Source organism: Myxine glutinosa, chromosome 6 (assembly GCF_964187855.1).
Source record: "Myxine glutinosa chromosome 6, kmMyxGlut1.1, whole genome shotgun sequence".
NCBI lineage: Eukaryota > Metazoa > Chordata > Myxini > Myxiniformes > Myxinidae > Myxine > Myxine glutinosa.
The window spans coordinates 177,642,489-177,669,638 of NC_136266.1; the positions used below are offsets into that span (position 1 = coordinate 177,642,489).

Genomic DNA, 27,150 nt, shown 5'->3' on the forward strand with positions numbered 1-27,150 from the left:
AGCGAACAATGGCGGTTACCAACGGTTTTCGCAGTCTAAATTTGTGGGGCAGAGTAACGCACAAAGTTATTCCCCAATGCACAAAGTTATTCGTGCACGGCAGCCGCAAGTCCGGTAAGTTCGGGAGGGAACGGAGGTTAACCCCCTCGTAGTAAACCCGAACCGTAACACATTCGGTGTTCAGGAGCGGGATTCCTGTCCGAGCACCGTAACACAGTTGGTGCCGGGAGTGGGATTCCGCTCCGGCAACCCTAACAATATATACTTTTTTCTGCATTGGTAGGGTTGTGATGTGACCAAATACAATGCCCCACGCATGAAGCTCACCCCCTCTCTTCTCCTGTACGACCTGACGGGCCTGCCTATGGACACATACCTGCTCCTAACGACCTGCTCCTTCCTGGGAACTCGGTATGTGAACACCACATTATAAGAAAATAAGATATTGCGTTTATTCACTTTTAACAAACAAGTAAAACTTTACTTTTGTCCAAAAAAATTCATGCAGAGTATTTTTATTGTCAGTACTAAAAATAAGAGTATGGTAGTTGAACATGCGTGCACGTAACCTAAGATTTTTTTCCGGGCAGACCTTCAATGCTTTTCATAGAGCTAGAGCAAAAACAGTTGAGGTTTGTAGGTAAGAAGGAGGTTTGACAGTCAAGGTGTAAGGGTGAAGGGGCATGTATGGAGGGGCTTTTTGAGGTATAAGGTTTAAAAGGAGGGGCTTCAAGGGGAGTGAGGTGGAAGAGTTGGATCAGAGGTCACATGGTATGAAAGGTACTGTGTGAAATAGGGAGGGTTGTGTGTAAATGTTGTGTATAAATGGGTAGTAGGGTGAAAGGTAACAAAGTACATGCTACCGAAGTGAGGTGTTCTTTTCTCATACTTTCAGCCATGCTGGTTTTACTTTTGGAAACTCCTTGTCCAAAGATCTCAGTGCAGACGTGGATGACGTTCCGAGTAACAGGACTCTGACTAAGGTACATCTCATTTGTTTTCTTTGTACGTTGTGTACGTGTACGTGGTTAACAGTTATAACACGATGAAATTTATTCTGTCATTAGACTCCTCAATCCCAATTTCTGTCATTCACTTTCGTGTTCTTACTGCCCCGTTTAGTTCAAACTTTAAAATTATAGTTCATCCCAAAATAAATGCAGGATTTGAGTCATTGGCTTTACTCATGTGCTGTACACATTTATATCAAACATTTTTCATTTTTGTACATGTACATCATGTATTTAAGAGTACATAAATCACATGTGACATATATTCTTCAGTCTTTTCGGATTTTGGGACTGCCAATGTTAACATGTATGTAACCCAGTGTTACGTGCCGCGCGGTCGGGTTGTCGGAGACTGAACTGACACCTGCCAATGGTAACATGTATGTAACCCAGTGTTACCTGCCGCACGGTCGGGTTGTCGGAGACTGAACTGACACCTGCCACTGGTAACATATATGTAACCCAGTGTTACCTGCTGCACGGTCGGGTTGCCAGAGTCTAAACTGACACCTGCCACTGGTAACATATATGTAACCCAGTGTTACGTGCTGCATGGTCGGGTTGCCAGAGACTAAACTGACACCTGCCACTGGTAACATATATGTAACCCAGTGTTACGTGCTGCATGGTCGGGTTGCCAGAGACTAAACTGACACCTGCCAATGGTAACATGTATGTAACCCAGTGTTACCTGCTGCACGGTCGGGCTGCCAGAGACTAAACTGACACCTGCCACTGGTTTTGCTAGTGGGGAGAGTGGCTGTGATATCCTGCCAGGACAAAGGGCTGATGACCTCCCTTCGGGAGCCAACGGCCATCCAGTACGTTCTGCCAGTTTTTCCTCTTCTTCTTTGTAACTCTTCAAATTTAGTGGCTGTCAGCCTTGTTTAGGGCGAATTTCAATTAAAAAAAAGTTATTATCAAATTACTTAGGCCTACATGCACACATTATACATGATCAAGCCTGCACTGTTAATGTTGAAAATGGGCAATAAAATCAATTTAATTTAATTTTTCTTCTTCTAGATCAGGCAGGAAACATTTCACATGCTCCTCTTATTTACGTGCGTTGTACATACCGCAAAGTTACTGATGTTGTAAAGATAACTCGTAGACATGATGAGTCGATGTCCTTTTCTTGTGTCTGCATTTCCTCGTACCCATTGTAAATGGAATTGTTCCTCTCCCACAACAGCACAAACTTATGTTCGTCTCTGTAGTTTTCAAACACGTGTTTGGAACCCTCAAATATGTGCATGCCACCAATGCAGGGCTGACAGGATGTCCCAGAGGTATGTCCACACACCTCCAAGCTGTGTAGCCTGGGATCAAATCCGGACTCGGCTATTAACTGTCATCCTGGTGTTTCACAGGCAGGGTGATTCATCAGTGTGTTCCATCCTTCGGATGGAGGTTAAACTTGGCGTCCCATCTGCCAGCATTGTTTGGTGGACGTTAAGGACCCCACAGTCTTCTTTGTGAGGAGTAGGCAAGGTATCGCCAGCACCATGGCCAAATTCTAAATTCCTGCGCTGACTTATTGTTCCGGGGTGGCGATCCATCCAGGATTGTAACCCGAGTCAAAAAACTACCTTGGCAGAACTGACGCCTCATGTAGAGCATGGCACATGAATGAATGAATAAATGAATGACCACTCCAGCCTGTCCATCTTTCCTGCACAGGTGTGGTACAACGGCAGGAGTTTGCATGCTATTCCAGCTTATCTGAACACGTTCTACAACCTGCTGCTGCAGAGTAACCTTCCAGATGATGCCGACCCATTGGACTATGGTAAGATACAGCTGTGAATCCACCACAAGACAGACCATTTTACAGTGCCAAACATTCTTCAGCGTTCTGCATATCATACCGAAGATGCTTCACCATGCTGAATATAGTGCCAACCATCCTTTGTTGAACCACCTCCGAATTCAATGGCGGAGGCTCGCTGGCATTAGAGAATCCGTACTTAGGCTTTGAAAGGTTATCCGATGAAGCTTATTTATTAGCAGATTGCTGAATTCTCCGACATGTCTGTTTTCATACGTTTCAGAAATTATTGTCAACAGCCATCCGTACTCTGGGCAGCAAATCGGAGAAGATTATATGTAAGTGTTTCTACCACCCCTTCCCTGCCCACCCCTTTCCCTCTCGAGTTCCTTATTGTTTTTTCATTGCAACTTGTTTGCTTGAATAGTGGGGTGGGGGGAACTCATTTGAACATCAGGACATGTTGGATGGTACATTTATTTGTGTAAGCAGGTGGAGAGGGGGGTGTTAAATGTTTATACCTGATAACCTGATTCCAAAAAAATAAAAACAACCGGAGGATATATGAAATAGAGATATTTTTTTTAGACTGGTGTCAGCCTTTTAAAAGTGATTGTAGATTACTTATAGTACAATTTATCATACAACCTGCTGTTGCAGCATACCATAATTTGAGAAGGTGAGTGTTTTCGCTCTTTTGTGTTTTGGCTAATTTCGAAAACATGAAATGGTATGTGACACATTTTCGAAAAGACGGTGTGTGTTTTCACTCATTTTGAGAAGGTGTGCATGTGTGTGTGTGTGTGTGTGTACGTACATATGTAAATGTATGAATGCATATCCACGTCCGTGTCTTTATATTTTTCCTTTTCAAATATTTCTCTGCAACCTTTTGTCCGATCGATGTGAAACTTAAAACATAGGACTCCATGGAAGAAACATAGGACTCCCCATGGAGAATATTTTATTGCCAACTCTGACATCATAGGTGACATGGTCTGGCAGCCATATTGGATTGAAGGGAAAAGAATGGACATCTTTTCTGAAACTGCTGAACAAAAAAAATTGAAACTTGCCATATGTCTTCAACTCCCCATGGTGTATACAGGGTAATAACGATGACATCATTGGAGAAGTGGTATTCCAGCCAAAATTGGTTGAATTGAAATCTTTATCTGGAAAATTCAGAAACGTCATATATCTGATCTACGATCCGATATAAGTGAAGAATTAAATTTATGATGTCATCTCTCACGTGATCTGGCCGCCATATTGGATTGAAAATATAAACGTAAAACATCTCCAAAATTGCTTATTTTTGATATGGATTTCTGAATTGCTTTTATGCATTCCTGAACTTCTAGACAGAATGAGTTGAGAACTGATGGTTGTACTTGGGGTGTGCATGGGAAGGTTTTCGACGGTTAAAAAAAAGTTCATCCTCGCTGGAGTTCAATATCTGGGGTTGGCGCCGACTCAATGTAGATATGTATGGCAGAGCGCCGCTCCCAGGAGGACCAGGTGTTACAAGTCATAATATAATATGCCAATTATGGGGGACTTAACCCATCAGTAATTCTGGGGGAATTAACCCTTCCATGAGGAAAGGTTCTTCACTAGTAGTTGGCAAGCAAAGGAATTAATCTAATTTCTCTTACCACTACATGTTAACATTGATGGTGGCCATAAAACGGAAAAACATGGATATACTTGCTTTAGAAAGAAAAAACAACCGAGCTCAAATGGGAGTCCTCAAACTGCTCAGTCCCACAAGTTGGGATCCTGTGATCTTTGACTGCATTGTGTCCGGATGTACAAAAACAATTCAAGAGTTTAGTTCTATCATAGCATCATATTAGGCCCAGCCGGTTTGAACCAATGGCTTAACCAACCAGAATAAAAGTGTATTTACCCAATTCCTAAACATTTGTGGGCAATGCGTTCGTTATTTGAAGGCGTTATGTGCAAACTAAACAAAGAATATCCCTTCGCAGGTTGGAAGCCGTAGGGAATGTCGGTGTATCACTCTGCATCTTGCTGGCGTTCTCCATACTGGTAAGCAAGATTGGAAGTGGTTCGGCCCGGGAACGCATCATTGGTGCGTGTCGTCTGCAGTATATCGCTGGCGTGTCTTCCACATTATTCTGGCTCGTCACTTTTATCTTCGACATGGTGAGTTCATTGTGCTCACAAATGCGTACTTGTTTGTTCATTGTGCACAGATAAGTCTCGGAAATTCAACACAGCATTATGTATTTCTGTAGATAATTATGATATGTCAGATTACAGTTACCTGTCTGATGCTATTTAATGTCCCTGCCAAAGATTTTTCCTGCAATGTTCCTGTCTAAGACAAATAGTTGTACATATATATCGGCAACTTAATGCTGTAATTGCAATCTATAAAATTGATCATACAATCAATCTATCATTGCTCTATCTATCACTACCAGATTAATCTATGAATACTATCATCGCCGCTAGTTTACGTTTTGGATCCCGCCGATAGGCCGGATCTGGATCCAGACCTCCAAAATCGAATCGGCTTGTTATTTTCACCTATGCAACTCATCCACCAAGTTTTGTCCAAATTTGTACACGACTTTTTGAAATACCGTGCTATATATCGTGTTTGGCCCTCTCCCACAATTGTGAAGAATCACTATAAATTAAATTTTTTTATTGTATTCGGATCCAGATTCCAATCTTCACCAAAATCCAAATGATTCATCCTTGTCATACACCCAACCTGTCCACCACGTTTTGGCCGAATCCGTCCATAACGTTTTGAGATATTGTGCCATAATGTATGTCGTTTTTGGCCATATCTCTCAATGGTCAAGATTCATTTAAAACTTGTAGTATCGGGATCCGTGTCTGGATCTTCACCAAAATATAATAATTTCATCCTTTCCATCAAGCAAACATGTTCACCAAATTTTGTCTGAACCCATGCACAACTCTTTGATGTCCTGTTCACAGACAAACAAGCAGACAAACTGACAGGGGTGAAAATCTAACCTTGCCCACCTTCGGTGCCGGATGTAAAAATTTATATGATTACTTTGTGATTTTAAAATACTAGCAACGGTACCCGCCCTATGGGCGGGGCTTCAATTGGGAGGCCCAAATGAAAAGATAAAATATCAAAAATTGAAGGCTTTTTTTATTTTAAACGATTTATATAAACATCCGTTAAATCACATCACGTGCAAATCATCAAAATCTAAACAGTATTTGTATAATTTCAATAAAAGCCACATCACTGTTCATATCGGTAAATATTATTCCATCGTGTTTGGAAAAACTGGAAAATTGGGAAAATTGGGGGAAAAAATTGGAAAAACAATCTAGCCTATTTTACTCCAGGGGGTCCCAGGATTACCCACCCAAAATATCGTTGCGATCGGTTCAGCCGTTTTTGCGCTACCTGGGAACGGACAGACAGACGGAAATTTGGTGAATTCTAGTAAGATGACTGTGATGCAACTCCCTACCTGTATAAACAATACACGCGTTTTTAAATTGAAAACACTGTGCTTCTTCTTCTTCCTCTTCGACCCTGTGTACATACAGCTGTGCTACCTTGTCACCGTGCTAATTTGCCTCTGTGTGATTGCTGCGTTTGACCTTCCAATGTACACCGACGATAATAACTTGGGAATCGTCCTGCTTCTGCTGCTGACGTTTGGGTGAGAATTTACAAACCAAAGTTATAAACACCATTTGTGTAAAATCGTACGTCCATAAATATAAGCATTTCCCCCCAAAAATGTGTGATGAGTTAGAGAAGGAAAGTCTCTTTAAATGTTTGGAGCAAAAGTGAAGAACCTTTCTCATCATGGATGTAGAGAGATCTGATTGGTGTTTCATTTTCCTTCATGAAGACGGATGCTTATGCAGACGTTGCGTTGTAGTCGAGTGTCCGTGTTAAGATGACAAACAACGTAACACCCAAATTTTCACCCCTCTATATAAGCTGTTTCACTTTCACCATTCCACGAGCTGCGAGAACCTGCGAGAACAACTTATTTTGTAAATAATATGTACAAATCCCCATTATATACGTGAGCAGACTAACTTTATTGTTTTGAAATATTTTGGGCCTGGACAGACATTTATAGTCTACACATTGAGGATGTCTTGGGCATGAAATTAGGAAAACCAGAAATTGAGAAAATGAAGACGAGGTGAAATGAGGGGGATGAGGATGCAAGATGGCGAACAGAATAATTGCGTAACCTCTTGACGTTTTAACGCAGCATACCCAAACATACCCAAACCCAAACTCCTGATTTGTCATGGGTAAAGTGCTTTTGACGTCGTGCAATTGACATAATGACACGCGCTGCGTCATCTACACACCAAGGCCATGATGGCACCAGGCTCTGTACTCCAAAAATTCATTCATTTTTTATTTCATTCATTCATTCATTCAAAATCATCATTTAGAGGTCTAGCCATTGTAGATGTTAAACTGCTTCATTCAAAATTACTCTCGACAATAAAATTTGATTTTTGATAAACATCGAGACATATTGATAAATATATCAGCACAGATAGTGACCTTGTGGTTGACTGTTAAAAGGTGAGTGGACAACACTTGCAAATTTTGTGAGTTTAAGTGAAACATGATCACATGTGAATTAGACATCATGACGTTAACCGGCAACCTCACCTGTTTCTCACCTCAGCTTCGCTACGCTGCCCTGGATGTACATCTTTTCCGGATTCTTTACATCAGAGGAGGGAGCCATTGTTTCCTTTATTACCATCAACATCGTGTTTGGAGTTACAACAGTGCTCTCTCTCAATCTCATCGAGTTCATAAAAGCAGGACAACCTTCGGTTCGTGGACCAATGGCATGCTCACCGACTCACTGTATGGAAATGACTCCACACAAACCATCGCTAAAGAATGATGATTACACACAGGATGCTTTTGTTCAGTTAAATCCTGATTATACATCGTTAAAAAATATGATAAAGTTAAGCATTCAGTACACACAAAAATAATAAAATTTCGTTATACATTTATTACATACGCAGATTTGGCTTTATGCAGTTAACACTAATTACATAGACTTAAACTATTTAATTAAAATATATATAAAAATGTTAACACAAATAAACAAACTATTCTTGCATGGTTAACTAGAATGGCACTCGGTAGAGCGCAAACCTCCGCCAAGCTGAACCGTTTACCTTTTTGTGTCCACTGATGGGCCGGATCTGGATTCGCACCTGATCCAAAATCGAATCGGCTTGTTCTTGTCACCTAACCGACTTGTACACCTAGTTTTGTCATAACCCGTCCATAACGTTTTGAGATGTTGTGCTAAGTATCGTTTTTGGCCCCATCTCTCAATGGTGAAGAATCACTTGGAGATTAAAATATTTTGTTGTATCCGGATAAGGTTTCAGATCTTCCCCAACATGTAATCGATTCGTCCTTGTCACGCACCCAACCCATCTGCCAAATTTCGCCCGAATCCGTCAATAACTTTTTGATATATCCTGCACACAGACAGACAGACAGACAGACAGACAGACAGGGGTGAAAACACAACCTCAGTCCACCTTCGGTGGCGGAGGTGAATATTTCAACTCAATAAATACTGTTATGAATTTGGTAGAGCAATATCTAGAGCTAGGTAGATCTGAATAGGTAGGTATTCGGCTGTCGTGACAGGGACTCTACATGTAATAAGTTATTGATGTTTAGGCGTTTGTCGGGGTAAGATGTATGATTGTGGACCTACCTGGAGGTTCGAGTGTTAAATAGTGAGGGATTAAAGGTCACGCCCCTGTGAGTCTCACCTAGTAGTCAAACCTTTGTCCATTATGGCACTGCAAACCACATAAACATTAGTTAGGTCCTTAGCGCAACATTAAATAATTCCCTTTCCCTGACATTGACTTCGTAATAAATAGACAGGAAACCAGGCCAAGAACACCGCCACGGTTGGCCGCCGCCGTTCGCACCTCAAAGGCCCACCAACCTCGCTGGCACGTGTTACAAAACGACCGCGGGGGGGATCGCGGACGGGAGATGTCAGGAGTCGCATGCCGCAGAGGGCGTGACCTGGGCGAGTTGGGAGGCTGTGATTGGCTGAGGAGTGCGCCAATGTGACGTCATCGGCCACCAATATATGCGACGGTCGGACGCCATTTCAGGCAGTTGAGTTCGTGGCAGACGCAGGCAGTCCAGAGAGTACACAGGGAGTTCGTTGGAGCACACAGTCGACGCGGAGACACAGTTGGTGGAAAAAGCTCCCCGAAGACAGTTGGTGGAAAAGCTCCCCGAAGGCAGTTGGTGGAGAGTTCGTTAGAACACCAAGCACACAGAGCACGCGGCAGTTCGCAGCAGTTCGTTGCAAGTCGAGCCCTCCGTTGAACCATTGGTGCACAGGCCTTGTGGAGATCGTCCTCGTGTGAAGCTGCTGGCCACGCGTCGGACGCGTGGTGCTTGGAGCGGGGCCTCGTGGAGCTTGGAGCGAAGGACCTGGTGGTGTGCGATCGGGCCAAAAGGAGCGGTGTGGACGGCCGCCACCAAGACGACAAAAGACAGATAAGCCGCATCCGCGTACATTTGAACGACGTGACGTGTTATTTTTGTATTCATAATCTCCCTCGTATCGTGTTTGCTGTCAGTCGTGTGGGGACGTCCCGATTTAGAGTTATTAGATTTACCGGCGCGGCTTTTTCACTGTATTACTATTCGATAATAAATCCTTATATTATTTTCTGTATATATATCTGAACGCAGTTTTCCTGGGTGTTTGATTTTAATAGGTAAGGTTGCGGAGCCTTCGCTGTGTCCCGCCATTCCGCGCGTTTGTGTTGAACTTGAATCCGCAATTGAGTTTTCGCCTCGGGAGTTAAAGTCTCGCAAATCGGCCATCCGTAACTGTGGTGTTAATCACAGTTGCGTAACAATACCAATTAAATATAGATAAACAGCTTAATTTTACTGAAACAATGATTACATAGATTCAACAATTTAATTAAATTCAACACAGACTAGTCGTACTTCTTTTTGGGGTAGGCCTGGGAAGGCTTTTTGCCTAAGTCTCTCGGGAACCGACTGACCAGGCCTGAAGGTGGCAGAGATTTAGAATTAATTTAGGGTGAGGGCAATAACTCGTCGACTCTTCACAAAAGACACTGTGGGAACATTAACGTCCACCAACTGATGCTAGCACATTGGACATCCAGCTTAACGTCCCCCAAGGGACGGCACACTTTGTGATGCAATTCATTGTCTACTAGTGACCATTTGGACGAAGCCTGGTGTTCACTTAACGGTTAACGTGGCTGGTTCGAGATATTTGGGTCCTGAGTTGGAGCCCCTGTCAACGCCGTTGAATTAACACCAGGTGGGTTGACTCGGCCTGTCATCCTTCTGAGGTCGGCCAAATGAGTACCACACGACTGATTGATACAGAGCCGTTGCATCAATTTATATTACATCAATTTATAGTCAACCAGTAATCACAGGTCACACCAGGTCGAGAAAATCCTCCTCCGCTCTGCCATTTACCTGTTCTGCGCTTTCGCTCCTCCACGGCCCTCAACACTGTATGATGCAAAAAGAAGACTGTTGTTTGTGACTGTGGATTTGAGCAGCTACGTCACTCAACGTATATCCCACACCTGGCTCAGAGCGACTATTTATTAGTCTTGCCATTTGAAGTCCCACCTGTGTGGTCACCGATTGGTCGATGATAAGTAATTGGGCCATGGATGAAGTGACAATCTGAAAAGTCATGTTTTACTGGAGTCGAGAGTTTACAGGACAAATGAAGCAGCTACTTTGATGTAAGGAACTCAGTGTTGAAAAAGAACAATGCTGTCATTCTTGGGCTGGAGAGCATCTCATTTTAGAACTCTCCAAATATCCCTCATGCATGTAGTTAATTTAATGGCGTTAAACTTATTACACAAATTATTTATTAATTTTGATCCTATTTTGATCCTAATTTTGATCCTACAATTTTGTGCAGTCAACCCTTTGCAAGCATTCTCACCTCCGCCACCGAAGATGGATTCACTTTTGCATACCAGCACGATATCTTTTTCGCTCTTATACTTTCATCTCGTTAAATACTCAATTCCTCCTTAACATCATCAGTAGAAGCTCTTTTGATCCCATTCACATCCTCAGCAACAGTTCCCTCAATATCATCCTAAATATTATTACCTCCGCCGCCATAGGTGGATGGAGGTTATGTCTTCACCCATGTGTGTCTGTCTGTCCGTTTGTGAACAAGATACCTCAAAAAGTTGTGGACGGATTCGGACGAAATTTGGCAGAGATGTAGCGTATGTGAAAAGGACAAGATTATTAGATTTTGGTGAAGATCCGGATCGGATCCGGCTACTAGAAAAATTTTTTAAGTGATTCTTCACCATTGAGTGATCTGGCCAACCAGGCGGAGGTATGCTCTCTACTGAGTGCTGTTCTAGTTACATTATTTATTTTTCAACAAATACATCTACTTTGAACATACAGTAACTTCTCCACTTCCACCTATTTGCAGTATTTGTTCTGCAGTACCTTTTTACATTTATCTCTAAATGCTTGTATTCTGCTGAGGGTAGAGAGTGTTATTGTGTAATCTCTCCACCCCCAGAGCCTAGACGCGGCCAAAGATGTCTTGGAGTGGTTCTACCTCATCTTCCCACAATTCTGCCTGGGACAAGGCTTCGTCAAACTGTCTAAACACTACATGGAAAAGTCACGATCCTTGTTGCTTTTTGGCACTCCCACCACCTCTCCCTCCTATGGTTGGGACTTCACAGGAAGCCATTTATTGGCCATGGCTGTGCAAGGAGTCCTGTTCCTGTGTTTGCGTCTCGTGTTGAGAAAGACTCTTTTCAGGTGAGCAATACACTGCAGGAATTTAAATATTTGCTTTTCCTGAAAGATACTCAACCTAAGATCCCACCAATCCCCCTCCCCCACTACCCCGTACCTTTCCTCCAGAAAATCTATAATTCTATATATTTTAGAGTTGGATTGCTTTATTGACCTTCATTTTTAGCTCACCTACGACGTAGCCCGTCCGTCCATCAGTTTGTAAACAGTTGCAACTTCTTCTCTGAAACTGCTGATGGGATTGTGACCAAACTTGGCTAAAATTATATTTGGTTTGTTGCAACTCAAGTTTGTTCACAACATTAAAATATCAGGGTCAAAAGGGGTCTACCGGTGGTCAAGGTGGGTCCAGGTTTGACCCTCCCCAACATAGGTATTTGCTTTCTTCTCTGAAACTACCTCTTTTCTTCTTCCTCTTTTCCTCTTCCGCTTTTCTTCCTCTTTTCCTTCCTCTTTTCCTCTTTTCCTTTCCTTTTCCTTCTTTGACCTTCCTTTTCCTCTTCCTCTTTTCCCCAACATAGGTATTTGCTTTCTTCTCTGAAACTACCTCTTTTCTTCTTCCTCTTTTCCTCTTCCTCTTTTCTTCCTCTTTTCGCCGCCTCTGGAACAAACTCCCACACTCACTTCAATCACACTTCTCCCTTCAGGTCTTCAAAACAGCTGTTCACCACCATCTCTTATCTTCCCCCATCCAAAACCTTGATCTTTTCTACCCCCACTAATTCACCCCAGATCCACCTTGTTTGAAATTCCAACTTCTTTCCTGGAAGTCTTGGCAGTGTCCATATGTTTTATACCTCTCCCACCCACCCCCCCCCCTTCCCATGGCTCCCCCCCAAAGCCCTCTCCCTCCCACAGTTCTCTCGATGTCTCCATGTCTCTCGGTCCCTGCTCTCAAATGTTGTGTTTGTGTCCTTCCCCCTCTCTCCCCATCTTGTCTACCGCTCCCGATGTTATTTGTTTTGTGTGTCTGTTTGTCTTTCTGTGTGATTAATGTTCGCTCTTTCACGAGCCTCGATCTTGTATACAAAAAAAAACAAACTACACACAATATTTCGATGAAACTTCGCTAAAACCTTCATTACCCGTGATGTACAAAGGTTTGTTCACGACATAAAAAAAATTGGGGTCTGAAGGGGTATACGGTGGGGTTGTCCCCCAAAATATGTATTTGCTCTCTTCTCCAAAACTATACACAATTTCGATGAAACTTGAACACAAACTTCATCATCCGTGATGTACCAAGGGTTGTTCAAAAATTGCGGTCTAATGAGGTCTACGGGGGTTTGATCCCCCCAAAATACATATTTGCTCTCTTCTCTGAAACTACAAACATGATTCCGCCAAAATTGACAACAACCTTTGTCGCCCTCCTCAATATCATTATTCCACCAGGTGAGCACCCAGGGGTATTGCCCCTATTTTTAATAACCTTCCCATGAGATAATTGTTAAATGCTTAATTTATCAATTTGTCATTTCTTGATGGACATCCTGGATTTTGGTTACCTTTCCATATTATTATAAGAAAATTTGCCTGGTGGTCTCTTCAGGCACAATAAGGATTGAGAGATGAACCTGGGTCAAAGGACCAATTATTTACCTGATTAAAGTCATGTCTTCACCCATTCACCCTTTTGGCCAACAGGAAAACTAAAGACAAGTATCAAGTCCCACCAGCTAACTTGGATGAGGATGTGCTGGCGGAGAGGATCAGAATAGAAGAGGGAAGAGTCCAAAATGATGTACTGCAAGTGCTTGGGCTTCACAAGCGGTATCAACGACTCCAACGGAAGTTTACTGCTGTGGATGGAATTTACTTTGGAGTCTCAAAAGGAGAGGTAAAAACCTTGTGGAGATGTTTGTGTATGAAAGTGCAGAGACCTCTACAGGGAAATTGCTATCGACCACTTCCAAAAAAGGGAAACGTTACAAAGTCACATTCGATTCACAAAAGTTTGCATGTAAACCAGTAATGGTGAATGTTTAATCTACATGTTATCGTCAACAGCACAAGACAATTCATTCAGAGTTTAAGCGAATAAATCATTCCCAGCAACTCAAAATGCAGTACCGTACACTATTAATTCCAATTAAATTCATTTTCATTTAACATTATCCTTACAGATAACATTCATTTAACATTATCCTTACGACATTTCATGCACCGGTGTGTTTGTTTGTTTGTTTGTTTGTTTCTCTACTCCTCATACAGTTCTTGGTCGATTATAGCCAGATTTGCTACATAGGATCAGCATGACCCCAATTAGTGTACTGGGGTATTTTTTATCTTTTCTGGTGGTCTTGGGGAGGGGACGAAAATCTCTATGTAAATGTGTATCGTGTAGCGCCACCTTCAGGCGAGAGTGGGTATTACAAGTCCCAACCTTTACAGTGCAGTCTTCCTGTCCCCACGTTTTCCATTGCAGTCAGGTGTTTTTAATTATGCAGCGACAGGTATTTTAAATTCCATGTTTGAATAAGGATAATAACATAACCCCTCTGTCCACTCCTGTAGGGAGAGGGTACTTCTAGTGAACATTAAAATGGGAGAAACAACAATCAATTATGTCAACCCAATGGAGGAACCGTAAGACGTATGGAATACAGACATGAATTCCTGTATTGCATCGCCATTTTTGAGACTAGTGTCTGCCTTTTTAAGTGATTGTATATGATTTATAGTACACATAACAATGTTCATGTGTGACTTCTTCTTCTACTGGAGGAGCTTTTGACTTCATGGTAGAGCTTGTTCCGCCAGGCAGCTTTAAACATTAATATCCATTTTGGACTCTAAAATGTGCAATTTACTATACAAACCTCCTATTACAGCAAACAATAAGTTGAGAAGGTGTGTTGTGTTGTTGTTGTTGTGTGTGTGTGTGTGTGTGTGTGTGTGTGTGTGTGTGTGTGTGTGTGTGTGTGTGTGTGTGTGTGTGTGTGTTCGTGTGTGTGTGCGCGCTTCCTTTACATTCATTCACAAACACGCTAAGCCCCATTGAAGAACCATTCCAATAAGTTTATATCTTGTACCATCCTATGTGTTTGTCATTTCCAGTGTTTCGGACTGCTTGGAATCAACGGAGCTGGAAAAACTACAACATTCAAAATGCTGACCGGAGACCTGTGGCCCACATCCGGAAGAACTCTCCTCAGAACGACTGATGAGTGAGTTTTGGTTGTTGATGGGATTGTTGGTTGTCATTTTAAGTTGTGTTGTGCAGATTTTTTTTTTTTTTTTTGGTATACAATATCGAGGCTCGTGAAAGAGCTAACAATAATCACACAGAAAGAAAAACCGACACATAAAACACAAAAATAAGGGGAGCGGTAGACAAGATGGGGGAGAGAGGGGGAAGGACACAAACACAACATTTGAGAACAGGGACATCGAGAGATCTGTGGGAGGGAGAGGGCTTTGGGGGGTTGGGGGCAGGGGGGCTTGGGAAGGGGGGGGGGGGTGGGAGAGGTATAAAACATATGGACACTGCAAGGACTTCCAGGAAAGAAGTTGGAATTTCAAAAAAGGTGGATCTGGGGTGAATTAGCGGGGGTAGAAAAGATCAAGGTTTTGGATGGGGGAAGATAAGAGATGGTGGTGAACAGCTGTTTTAAAGACCTGTAGGGGGGAGTGGGATTGAAGGGAGTGTGGGAGTTTGTTCCGGGAGAAAAGAGGAATGAAAGAGTGAAGGTGAGCAGAGAGCCGAGATTTCGGCAGTTTAACCATAAGAGGGTTGCTGGCAGATATTGTGCGACCTGTAGGAATATTTGGGGGACAGAGCGCAGATAGAGCTGGGGGAGCAAGGCCGGAGAGGAGTCGGTAGAAGACAGAAAGACCACCAACCTGCCTGCGGTGAGCGAGTGAAAGGCCCTCGGAGTTAGCTTCATCGCAGGAGATTCCAATGATTCTGAAAGCTTTGGTTTCAACAGCGTGAAGCCGAGCTCGGTGTGAGGCAGGAGCACCGGTCCATAGGGGAGAACAGTATTCCATTGAGCTGTGGATGAAAGCCTTGTATGTGGTGAGGAGCTCAGGTGTGCCAAAGAAGGACTTCGCACCACGGAGGATGCCCAGTCGGCGACTGGCTTTGGAGGCCAGCTTGGAAATGTGGTTTTCCCAGGAAAGATCCTGGCAGATAGTGAGACCCAAAAGCTTGAGCAACAGAACTTCTTGGAGAGGATTGTTGAGAAAGTAGATGGGAGGGTTGTCCAGTTGGTCTTTTCGGAGAGACATCGTAAGAGTGTGAGATTTGTCAGGATTGAAAGACATGTTCCACTTGTTTGACCAGTCTGTGATTTTGTCCAGGTCTTCAGAGAGTGAGGAGGCTGCAGACTGCCAATCTGAGGGAAGAGGAATGGAGCGGCAGAGAGTGGGGTCATCAGCAAAGAGATAGAGAGGATTTTCCAGAGAGTCGGAGAGATCATTGATGAAGACCAGAAAAAGCAAAGGGCCCAGAACACTGCCTTGGGTAACTCCAGCCTGAACAGGAAGGGGAGATGAGAGAAATCCATTCAGGGCCACACGTTGACTACGACCAAAGAGGAAGTCCTCAAGCCATGTGTGGAGATTTCCATGGATACCATAGGAGGAGAGTTTGGTGAGCAGAGCTGGGTGCCAGACCCTATCGAAAGCACGTGATATGTCAAAGGAGACAGCTCTGATTTCCTGTTTGGCATTGAGGACCTCCATCCATTGTTGAGACAGCAGAAGCAGCATGTCCAGAGTAGAATGACCTGGTCTGAATCCAAATTGATGATCGGAGATCAAGCCATTGGAGAAGAGGAAGGATTTGATAACCGAAGCAATGATGGAATCCATGACTTTGCTGATAATTGGGAGCAGGCTGATTGGTTTTATAGTTGCAAGGATCTGTTTTAGCACCTTTTTGTGTAAAGCGGTAATGTTTGCTGATTTCCAAGATGCTGGCAGATGATCTTGAGCAAAAGAGAGGGTGAAACGAACAGAGAGAGGGTGAGATAGAGCGGCAGAGCAGGATTTTAGGACCCGTGGGCTGATGCCGTCTGGTCCAGTTGCAGAATCAGAGTCGAGGTTTGACAAAAACCTCTCGACCTTGTCAGGAGAGAAGGACACAGAGTCCAGGAGCAGTTGGGTTCAACTGGGTAAGATGGGAACAGAGAGAGATGGGTTTGGGACACAAGATTTTGAGGCAAACACAGAGTTGAGGCATTCGGCTTTGTCACATGCGGTGTCAACTGTGTAGCCATTTGAGGTAAGGGAGGGGATGGAGGGGGAACAAACACCAGAAACGGATTTGACGAGACGCCACCAGGATTTGGAGGAGGAGACAGGTTTGAGAGTTCATTCTTGAGTGTGGAGAGATAGAGCTTCCTGGCACTCCTGAGGGTAGACACACACTTGTTCCGAGCATGGTGGAAGGAACTGAGATTGCCTTCAGTTGGATTTGCCTTCGAAGAGGCAAAGGCAAGTTATTCCAGGGGAACTGCCTCACCACAAGATTCCGTGTACCATGGACGGGAGGAAGGGTAAGACAACTGAAGACAAGATGGGATAAATCTGTGCATGAGAGAGAGAGCAGTTTGCTTTGGAAGAATTCTCAGGAAGAATTGATGTCAGAGGTAGTAGAGATGGGAGACCAGTCCAGATGATTGATGGCTGCTTGAAGATCGTGCCAGTCCGCCTGAGTGAAATGCCAGACTCGTCGACGCTGAGGAGGCTCTCTGAGAATGGCCAGAGAGATGTCCACTTTAACAAGCACATGAACAGAAGAACCGATTGGAGCAGAAGAAGAGCAGCAGACATTTGCAGGGAAGTTAGTCATAACATAACCAAGTCCAGAAGAGAAGATACTCCATTGACTGAGATCCAGGTTGGGAAATTGACAGATTGTGTCAATCCCAGTGAGTCACAGAAGTCCTTTGCTGAGGTGCCATGACTGGTGAGAGAGGAACCCACACCCAGCCAGCTGGCATGATGACAGTTGAAGTCGCCACATATGAGGAAGAGAGAGTTGGGATGGGTGGATAGAAGTTGGTCCATGTTGTCAGACAGCGAAATGTAAATGGAGTCATCACTGTTTGGAGGACGGTACAGAACACATATGAACAAAAGGTGGGAGCGGAGAGGAAGCCGTAGCCAGAGGTACTCCTGGAGGTGAGGTGTAGAGAGGGCAGTGCAAGGAGAGTGAGGAAGAGAGTTTTTGATAAAGATAGCAACCCCACCACCAGGACGAGGCTCAGGTCTATCATACCAGAGGAGCGAGTAACCAGGAAGAGATATTAATGAATCAGAGACATCTTGAAGGAAGAAAGTTTCTGTTGAGCAGATCAAGTCTGGATTGTCAGAAGCAACCTGTATGGAGAGATCAGTCAGGTTTGAGCAAAGGCCCCGGATGTTTGAGGTCCATACCGTTAATGAGGAGAGAGGGGGAGCATCGGGTGCAGGACAGGACAGGGGAGGGGAGGGGTAGGGTAAGATGAAGGATGAGAGGGGGAGGTAGGGAGAGCAGTTGATAGTTTGTCAGAGATTACAGAAGAGTTACAAGATGAGGAGGACGGAAGGATGAGGAGGACGAAAGGTTTGATGGTGATGGGATGAGGCACAGTGAGGGGTTGTTTGAGGTGGGGCAGAGGAAAGTAGAAGGTTGGGGGAGGTGGAGGTATGAGATAGAAGGGACATGAAGTGGGGAGGAGGCGGCTTTGAGGAGGAGGGTGGAGGAGGGAGAATTGGAGAGGAATGGTATGGGGGGAAGTTTTGAAGGGGAGGGGTGAGGGGGGAGTTTAGGAGGGGAGGGGCAAGGCGGGAGTTTCGGAGTGGATGGGCAAGGGGGGAGTTTAGGAGTGGAGGGGAAAGGGAGGGATTTGGAGGGGAGGGGCAAGGGGGGAGTTTAGAAAGTGGATGATTAATGAAAGACGAACATTGATAACAAATTGGGTTTATTGTGATTTTCAAGTTAGCGATCCGATTAAGAACGATGGAGGAGGGATGGAATGAATGTGAATTTAGACCATGTAGTGAGGGAGACATATAAGAGATTGAATTTTTTTTTTGAAGTGGAATGAGTTGGAGAGAAAATTGAAAAAAGCCTTTTAAATAGGAAGAAAAACAGCGTGTTGTGATATACCACTGAATAAAACACTGCAGGGGAAAGTTTAAACATATTTAAATAATATTTAAACAGAACCGTGAAGAACAATCATATATTCACAAAATACCAACGGGGAGAGGGCCGCGAGGGACAACCACGAGTCACGTGAACAGGGCAAAAGGTGTAAGGCAAGGGGATAATGTGGGCGGGGTGAGACAGCGCACATGGACAGAAGCACCTGAAACGGCACACGTGGAGAAAAGGAAATAAATGTTTTTGGTTTTTTTTGGGGGGGGGGGGGGTTTGACGGGGGGTGGGGAATTTAAAACATCAGACAAAGAGTAGATGTTCGGGGGAGAAGGGAAAAATCTAAGAACCAAGCAAAACTCAAAGTAGGGAACTTAAAGTTAACAACCACCGACGGGGGTAGCCTCAGGGTAGAAGGCCGCACACCCGGAGCAAACAGAACACGATTAATTAATTACGAGTTACAGGAAATTCAAACCAAAACTAACTATAAACAAACTATAACGCATAGATGATAAAATAACGAGTTGAAATTTGACAAACACATGAATGGAAAAATAACTGCACTTTGCATGCCGGGAGAGAACCAAGCCTCAAGATAGGAAGCTTCAACAACTAGGCCGCGCAGCATGAAATACTCGACTATTTTGTACAGGTATGAAAGATTAACATCGAGAATCTTCCGAGGGACACACTACAGGTACACACACGTAAGATAAATACAGTTTCGACAAAAATACAATTGTGAACAATCTCTTAACTTCGAGCGTGTGTGAAGATCGTGGACAGCTTCGAAAAACCGTGACTGCCCCAACAAGATCTCGCAAGATCTCCTCAATTGTGGTTTGTTGTGGTTGCAAGCATTGGTTTGCAAATTGCTGTGGACATGATCAGTGGTGTGTGGATTGTTGTTGTTTTTGTGTTAATGGATATATGATGCAACTTAAATTCACCAGAATAGCCTCTTGTGATGGGCCTATCTTGCTTTTGAGCTGCACTTCCTGGGTTCGAATCTTAACCACAGTATAAACTTCATACTGGTGTATCACATGCTGTGCGGACCATCAATGTCTGCGCTGTCCTTCTGGAGGACTTCAATCTGATGACCCGTCTGCCAGCACTGGTCGTTGGTTTATGTTAAAGATCCCACATTGTCTTTCGCAAAGAGTGGCCGAGTTATCGTTGCCATCATGAGAGCCTATGAAGGGCAAATTATTATTGTTATTAAGGGACCAAGTATAATGGACAACAACAACAACAACGTGCATTTTAAGGCTATTTTCCCTGCTAGAGCGGGGGTTAGCCTTGCGGTCCCCATGACAATCTTCTCCATTTTGCCCTATTTTCTGCATCTCCCCTTGTTTAACCCCCTTGCCCGCATTTCTTCTTCCACCATCTTTAGCCAAGTCTTTCTCGGTCTTCCCCGTCCTCTACTTCCTTCTACATTCATTTCCATCACTCTTCTCAACCAGTCACTTTCATCCTTCCTCAACAAATGACCAAACCATCTCAACCTGTTCCTCTTCACAGCATCAATCACAGGCTCTATTCACATCATCTTTCGCAATTCATCATTTGTCTTCCTCTCTCTCAACGATACTCCGCACATCCATCGAACCATTCGCATTTCCACCCTTTCCAGCCTTCGTTGCTGCTCTTCGTTCATTACCCATGTCTCGCTCCCATAAATCATAACACTTCTCACACATGCAGCATACACCTTTCCCTCAGCTTCAACCAAGTATAATGGACGAGGTCTCCTATTGTTAATGGACTTATTATTATTCCTTCCGCCGAATTTTGTGGGAGCTGTAGCATCGGCACTGTTGCTCCCATCAAATTGAAACTTTCCAGGAATGTTGGGGCCATTGGGAATCGCTGCCATCTTTTTTTCCGAATTTTGCAATCACCATGGCAACAAGCTTGGATTTAAGTAAAAACTAAAAAATCCTCCCCAAAACCGCAAATGCTATTGATTCGATTCCTGCCAGGTTATGATCGATTACCCATGATGCAAAAAAGTTGTTCAATATGACGTCATCAGTGAAGCGGTTTGGCAGCTTCGTTGAGGTGAAAAATTAAATATCTGATCAACACCAAATATTTTTTGTGTCATCTACACGTCAATAAGAGCTTGAATATGATTTTTTTTTGGATCTGTCACATGGTCTGGCAATGAAAAATATAACAAAATTGATGAAAATTAATGATGTCATAGGTCACGTGACATGTCGACAAGATATTGGATTTATGAAAAACTTTGAAACACATCTGTCCTTCATTTTTCGATCAATTGAGTTGAAACTTGGAGCACTTGTCGTATGCCACTTGAATTGATGTATATCCTAAGGATGACGTCATATGTCACATGACATGGTGGCCATACTGGATTTCATGAAAAACCTCTAAAATATATCTTCTTCATTTTTCGATCGATTCAGTTCAAACATTGCATAATAATCGGGTCCGGGTTGGCGTTGTCAATAACATCGTCACACACTTGTCCAATCAGAATGGGGCGTCTTTGTCCCCGGGGCAGGCGGGGCATCACTGCTCGCAGTTTTAGTTATTATTATTATTGCGCAATCTAGTTGGAGTGATCAAGTAGTGATCAAGTTCCTCTTTCTCGCTGAAAAATGCTGTGTAATTTAATGATATTCTTTGTTCATGGGAATTTTGATTTTATGAATCATTTGCTGTTCTAATTTGTTCAAGATGTGATCTCTCATATAGTACTCTACTGGGATTGGAGGAGGCCCAGAAGTGTGGTGTGGAGATCGGGTACTGCCCGCAATTTGACGCGTTGGACCCCATGGTGTCTGGATTGGAACACTTGTGCTGTTATGCACGTCTGCGAGGCATCCCATCCCGATATATTGATGAGGTTTGTGTATCATTGAACCTACCATGAGGAAACAATCGCAGTAATTCACTATTTGAACAACCACCACATCTATGAATGATTGTGTTTTGAGTTTCATGCCAATGAGTTCAGAATGTCCATTTATAGGTATTTTTTACATTTTCTTTGACGAGGTCGGCTTATTGTTAGTTACTTGATATATACACTCACGTGAAAAAGTAAGTACACCCCAGGTAAAGTTTTGACTTTTTCAACATATTTCAACATACAGCTATTTGATCTTCATTTCAACAATATTTATAGACAAAGGTGATATAACATAACAAATATCATGAAACATTTACCTTTGGGAGTCCATTGTGTAATTTAAATAAGCATAAATGCAAATTTCGCATGTGGAAAAAGTAAGTACACCCTTGGCTCTAGGGTGTACTTATCTCGGGTGTACAACAGCCCCCCCAGGCAATAGGTGGTATTGCCCCCTTTCACAGAAACAACCTCAAGTAGGCGTTTCTTATAACTGTCTACCAGTCAATGACATCGACTGGGAGAAATTTTTGCCCACTCCTCCATGCAGAATTCTTTCAGCTGTGCGATGTTTGAGGGGTTTCTTGCATGCACAGCTCGTTTCAGATCCCCCCACAACATCTCGATGGGATTTAGATCCGGGCTTTGACTTGGCCATTCCAGAACCCTCCATTTCTTTCTTTTCAGCCATTCCTTGGTGGATCTACTGGTATGTTTAGGATCATTGTCATGTTGCAAGGTCCACCTTCGGTTGAGCTTCAACTTTCCGACAGATGGCCTCACATTATCCTCAAGCACCCTCTGGTACAATGAAGAATTCATAGTGGATTATATGATGGTGAGCTGCCCAGGCCCTGATGCAGCACAGCTGCCCCAAACCATAATATTTCCACCACCATGCTTTACAGTTGGAATCGGGGTCTTGTGGTCAAATGCTGTCTTTGGTTTTCGCCAAACATGTCTTCTGGTACTGTGGCCAAATAGCTCCACCTTTGACTTATCTGTCCAGAGCACATTGTTCCAGAATAGTCAGGTCAAAATACAGTTTAACCCCCAAAAAATTGCTACAAAAGGTTTCTCAACTGATTCTGGTAGGGTTTAGCGTACGTTACAACATACTAAAAGTTTACCAAAGTAGGACCCCCGGAAAAGTGTTTTTTTCAAGATGGCGTCCAAGATGGCCGCCGAAACCTCTTAATGATCATAACTATGTAACTATCAACTCAAATTTGATGATCTTGGTGTCTATCCCTAGGTTTTTGGGGGCAAGGAACACATTAAGACCATTAAAAATGAAAGTGGGCCATTATATGTAACACAAAAATCCAATATGGCGTCAATAATGGCCGCCAACACCTCCAAATGACCGCAAGTCCATAACTATTGACTCAAATTTAATGATCTTGATGTCTATCCCCAGGTTTTTTGGGGCAAGGAACACATTAAGACAACTTTGGATATTACTGAGCTGTTGAATCATTATGAAATTGAACTCATGACCTTCAGCTGTCACCTAATGCACAAACACCTTTGTCCATAGAATAAGTTTCAGAGCGTTCAGTTTTGAGTGTCATCCTCCTCCTCAGTATCGACCTCTTGAGTGTTGTTTGGATTGTCACAGTTTTCAGTTTGGCAAGGGCCACATGCAGCAGTGCAGCGGAGTCCATAGCGTCTGCAGCTGCATCGAGAGGATTTGCATCCCCCCAAACAGTTGCAATGGATAATTTTCAAGAGTTCGTCAGGCGCAGCATTGTTTTGGGTCATAATTGGAATTAACTGATCATTTTCCTGTTTCCATCCCCATTCAGTTGGGTTCATTTCATTTGCCATCCCCATCCATACCATAATTTGAAAGTACACACGTTGGCTATGGAATATTGTTGCAGGTGATGTTGGGGGGAGCCGTTCAGAAGTGACAAATGCTTGAGCAGTTGCCACTTTTTTGGTGAAAATGATATGGCGCAGTGATGATAGCGTATCATTAGACTTGCCACCAAAGAGATCAACCATCAGGTCTTTGCCAAGATCTGATATGTCCTCTTGAGATTTGTTTTGAAGGATGAATGCACTAGCACAAGACTTCATGACAGGATCAGATTTCACTAATTTCCAGAAGGCTGACTTTTTTCCGATGCCGAAAATCCTTGAAGTAGAATCACATCCTGAGTCGGCATGTACAAAGAGCAACTCATTGCACACATCGTCTCCTAAAGTTTCTTTCAACAGGTTAATGTTATACACTCTGTGTTCTTTTGACTGCTTGTTTGCATCAGAACGGAAGTAGATGATCTCATTGTCTGTTCTGGAGTAATGAAGGAGCAAGATCAGCAAATCTGTATCCTCACCGACCAACGTTGTGGTGCAATGACGGGATCGTTCAACAGTTGCCTTAACGATATCAACGTCTGCATCCCCTGGTGACTGAATGACATGGCATCCCCTTTTAGTTAGTGCTGTGCTGATGAGAGCAATCATGTCTGCCTTGTTTTTGTCACGAGACAAAAAGTCGTCCTTTTTGCCTGCAAACTCTGTTTCTGCAGTGAAACTAACAATAGGGTGCAGGTTTTTTCCTCGTCTCTGATGTGTGTTGTCTTTTATGGAGGGACCTTCACCATAGCCATCGAACACCACTGTCGCTTGTCCGTAATGTCTCACAGTGAAGTCTGCATAAGACTCAGCTATTGCATTATATGAGTCGCCTTTGTTCCACGGTAAACGATGGAGCAAAGAGCCACCATCAAGCACGTAACAATCTGTTTTGGGAATAGAGTTCATCACAGCCTCACTTGATAAGTCCGCAGCATGGTCTCGAATTGCCTGAGCAAGCTGAGGTTTGTCTGCTTTTCGAAGAATGTTCCTGGTCTCAAAGAGGGCTGGAGGGTAGGGGCTTAGTTCATACGTCAAAACCTCTTCAAGGGAAAGATCTCCTGACCTTGACACCAGAAGGAAACGCTGGAACAGAAGGGCAGGATCAATGGTACGATCAGGAGCAATCTTCACAGCAGAGATATTCCCAAGGGTTTTGGCTCTGTCTTTCCGCTTGAATTTGTAAGTAAATGCCGACTTTCCGATTATATCTTCAATGATCTTGTTTCCAACCGATTCAAAGTCATGTACATTCACATCTGGCCCAGCCACTATCCCGTTGACAATGTTTCTCAGAGTAGGATCAGATGTGAAGGGTGAGCAGGCTGCAAGCTTTATCCGAATTTTCTCGAGATCAGATGCATCTCTTTTGATGCGCGCCTCAGTTGAGTCTTTGTGTTGCGGACTTGTAGTATAGGTTAGGTTTGTGAAATCCTGCATCGCAATGTTGCACTCGGATGTTACAGGTGTAGATAAGGTCCAAAGGTTTCGCATGTCCTCGGTCATCCCACTGCCGCGAGTTAGACCACCAGTGCTCTTCAGAGACCTCATCAACGTTTGTTCGATGACAAGATCACTACTATGACAGCTCGTGGGCAATGACAGCTCGTGGGCGAACTGCCTGAATTATGGCATGACCAACTGCCGCAACCTTGCGTCTTGTGTCTTTCCCAACGAACAATGTTTCCAGTGCTGTCCGCAGACTAGTCGGAATGAACGATAGGGCTGAATCAAGTTTTAAATCATCACTACTTGGATACTGATTCGTCACGGTAGAAACCTGAGATTTTATATCACTTCTGATTAACCTAGCAGCAGTTTCAATAATAGCGCATTTTTGGGACTCTTCATCGCCTTCCTGACACGTTTGCTTGTAGTATGATCTCAGAATCTGCGACGTTTGTTCTCTCATCGTAACAATATCGTCCAAGCCTTCTCTTTCACCAAAAAAAATTGAGTCCTTAAAGCGTTCTTTAAGACGCTTTTTCAAACTGTAATTGTCATACGGTTCCGAATCAGGATTACAAAGATACCCTTTCATTATGAGGCTCAAAGATGTAACAGTTAGTTGTTCCTCACTGTTCAGTTCTAGGTAAGCACACATTTTCTGAAATGCTTCATACTTATCTTCATCTTTAGGATGACCACACTTTCTGCGCTTGGCTTCGGGGGCTTTCTGGAACTCTAAAGGCACAGACTTGAAGGACCGGAAATTTCCACTACACGAATGATGATAAAGTCCGTCTGCTGCATGTAAATCTCGTAAATAGTATTCAATCCGACCCTTTACAGTATGTCCCCAATCATCTGAACGGGATTCACAGACCTCCACAATTGTCTCCACAAATTTGTTAGTCCGTACCCAGCTAAAGTGTCCCTTGTCCAAATCAATTGTACATCCACAGAATACGCAATCCTTTTCACTGTCAAAACCTCCACTTGATTGTCTTGTGGTTCTCTTTGGTGGCACAGAACCACTACTTTTCTTTGCAACATGGCTTTTAATGTTTTTATCATTTATGTACTGTTGACGACAGCTTTTATGCAGTTTAGTACTGGCTTCAACTACAAGATCGTCCTTCCGCTTTACACTGGCTTCATTTATTCCCTTCGCCCCCTTCCACTGAATTGCAACCCAGTTATCACTGGAATCCTCGATCTCCTCCTTGCAGATTGGACAAAAAGCTTGACTGGCTGTGCTTGCACTCATTGTTGAATCATGTCTGAAAAAGAGAAAGATGAGAATTAGTTATTCAGTTAGATCCAATTCGACACATTCTTCAGGTCAATATATGGAAAATGCCCCCTCAACCTGTTAGATAATGGCCCACTTTCATTTTTAATGGTCTTAATGTGTTCCTTGCCCCCAAAAACCTAGGGATAGACACCAAGATCATCAAATTTGAGTTGATAGTTACATAGTTATGATCATTAAGAGGTTTCGGCAGCCATCTTGGACGCCATCTTGAAAAAAACACTTTTCCGGGGGTCCTCCTTTGGTAAACTTTTAGTATGTTATAAAGTACACTAAACCCTACCAGAATCAGTTGAGAAACCTTTTGTAGCAATTTTTTCGGGGGTTGAGGGGGTATTTTCCATATATCGACCTTACTAGAAGTGCTGGCCTTTGCCTAGCTGTTCATTGGCAAACTTTAGTCTTGCCCTGATGTTCTTTCTGGACAGCAAAGGTTTCCTCCTGGCACACCTCCCATGTAGATCAAATTTTTTGCAGCCTCTTTCTAATGGTAGATTCGTGCACTTTGACATCAACAGTGGCAAGACGTACATGTAGGTCCCGTGATGACATTCTGGGGTTCTGAAAGACTTCTTTCAGCATCTTGCGGTCTGCTCTTGGGCTGAACTTGCTGGGGCGGCCTCGCCTGAACAAGTTGGCAGTTGTTTGGAATCTTCTCTACTTGTAGATGATCTTCTGGACAGTGGAATGATTGATTTCAAATTGTTTGGAGATCTTTTTAAATCCCTTCCCAGACTCGTAGGCATCTATAACCTCCTTTCTGAAGGCCTCAGAGAGCTCTTTTGATCTATGCATGGTGACGCCACCCACTTCTACAACAAAGAGCAAACCAAACTAAACGTCTGAGGTTTAAATATGACAGGTTCCTCCAAGATCCTCTCTAA

General features: G+C 43.4%; 1 protein-coding gene across 2 annotated transcripts in view; it reads left to right on the forward strand.

The window, feature by feature from the left end:
- Nucleotides 1–27,150, forward strand: part of LOC137428976 (glucosylceramide transporter ABCA12) — a 182,589-nt gene that overhangs the window by 128,390 nt on the left and 27,049 nt on the right. Inside the window, exons 32-42 of one of the 2 annotated variants that reach the window (XM_068118914.2) lie at nucleotides 284–411; nucleotides 896–983; nucleotides 2,694–2,802; nucleotides 3,065–3,119; nucleotides 4,776–4,953; nucleotides 6,358–6,473; nucleotides 7,476–7,629; nucleotides 11,418–11,665; nucleotides 13,310–13,502; nucleotides 14,723–14,832; nucleotides 21,489–21,639. In XM_068118914.2, the coding sequence (XP_067975015.2) occupies nucleotides 284–411; nucleotides 896–983; nucleotides 2,694–2,802; nucleotides 3,065–3,119; nucleotides 4,776–4,953; nucleotides 6,358–6,473; nucleotides 7,476–7,629; nucleotides 11,418–11,665; nucleotides 13,310–13,502; nucleotides 14,723–14,832; nucleotides 21,489–21,639 (1,530 nt within the window). The remainder of the gene's footprint in view (nucleotides 1–283; nucleotides 412–895; nucleotides 984–2,693; nucleotides 2,803–3,064; nucleotides 3,120–4,775; nucleotides 4,954–6,357; nucleotides 6,474–7,475; nucleotides 7,630–11,417; nucleotides 11,666–13,309; nucleotides 13,503–14,722; nucleotides 14,833–21,488; nucleotides 21,640–27,150) is intronic. The other variant, XM_078780893.1, reaches the window with a different exon arrangement.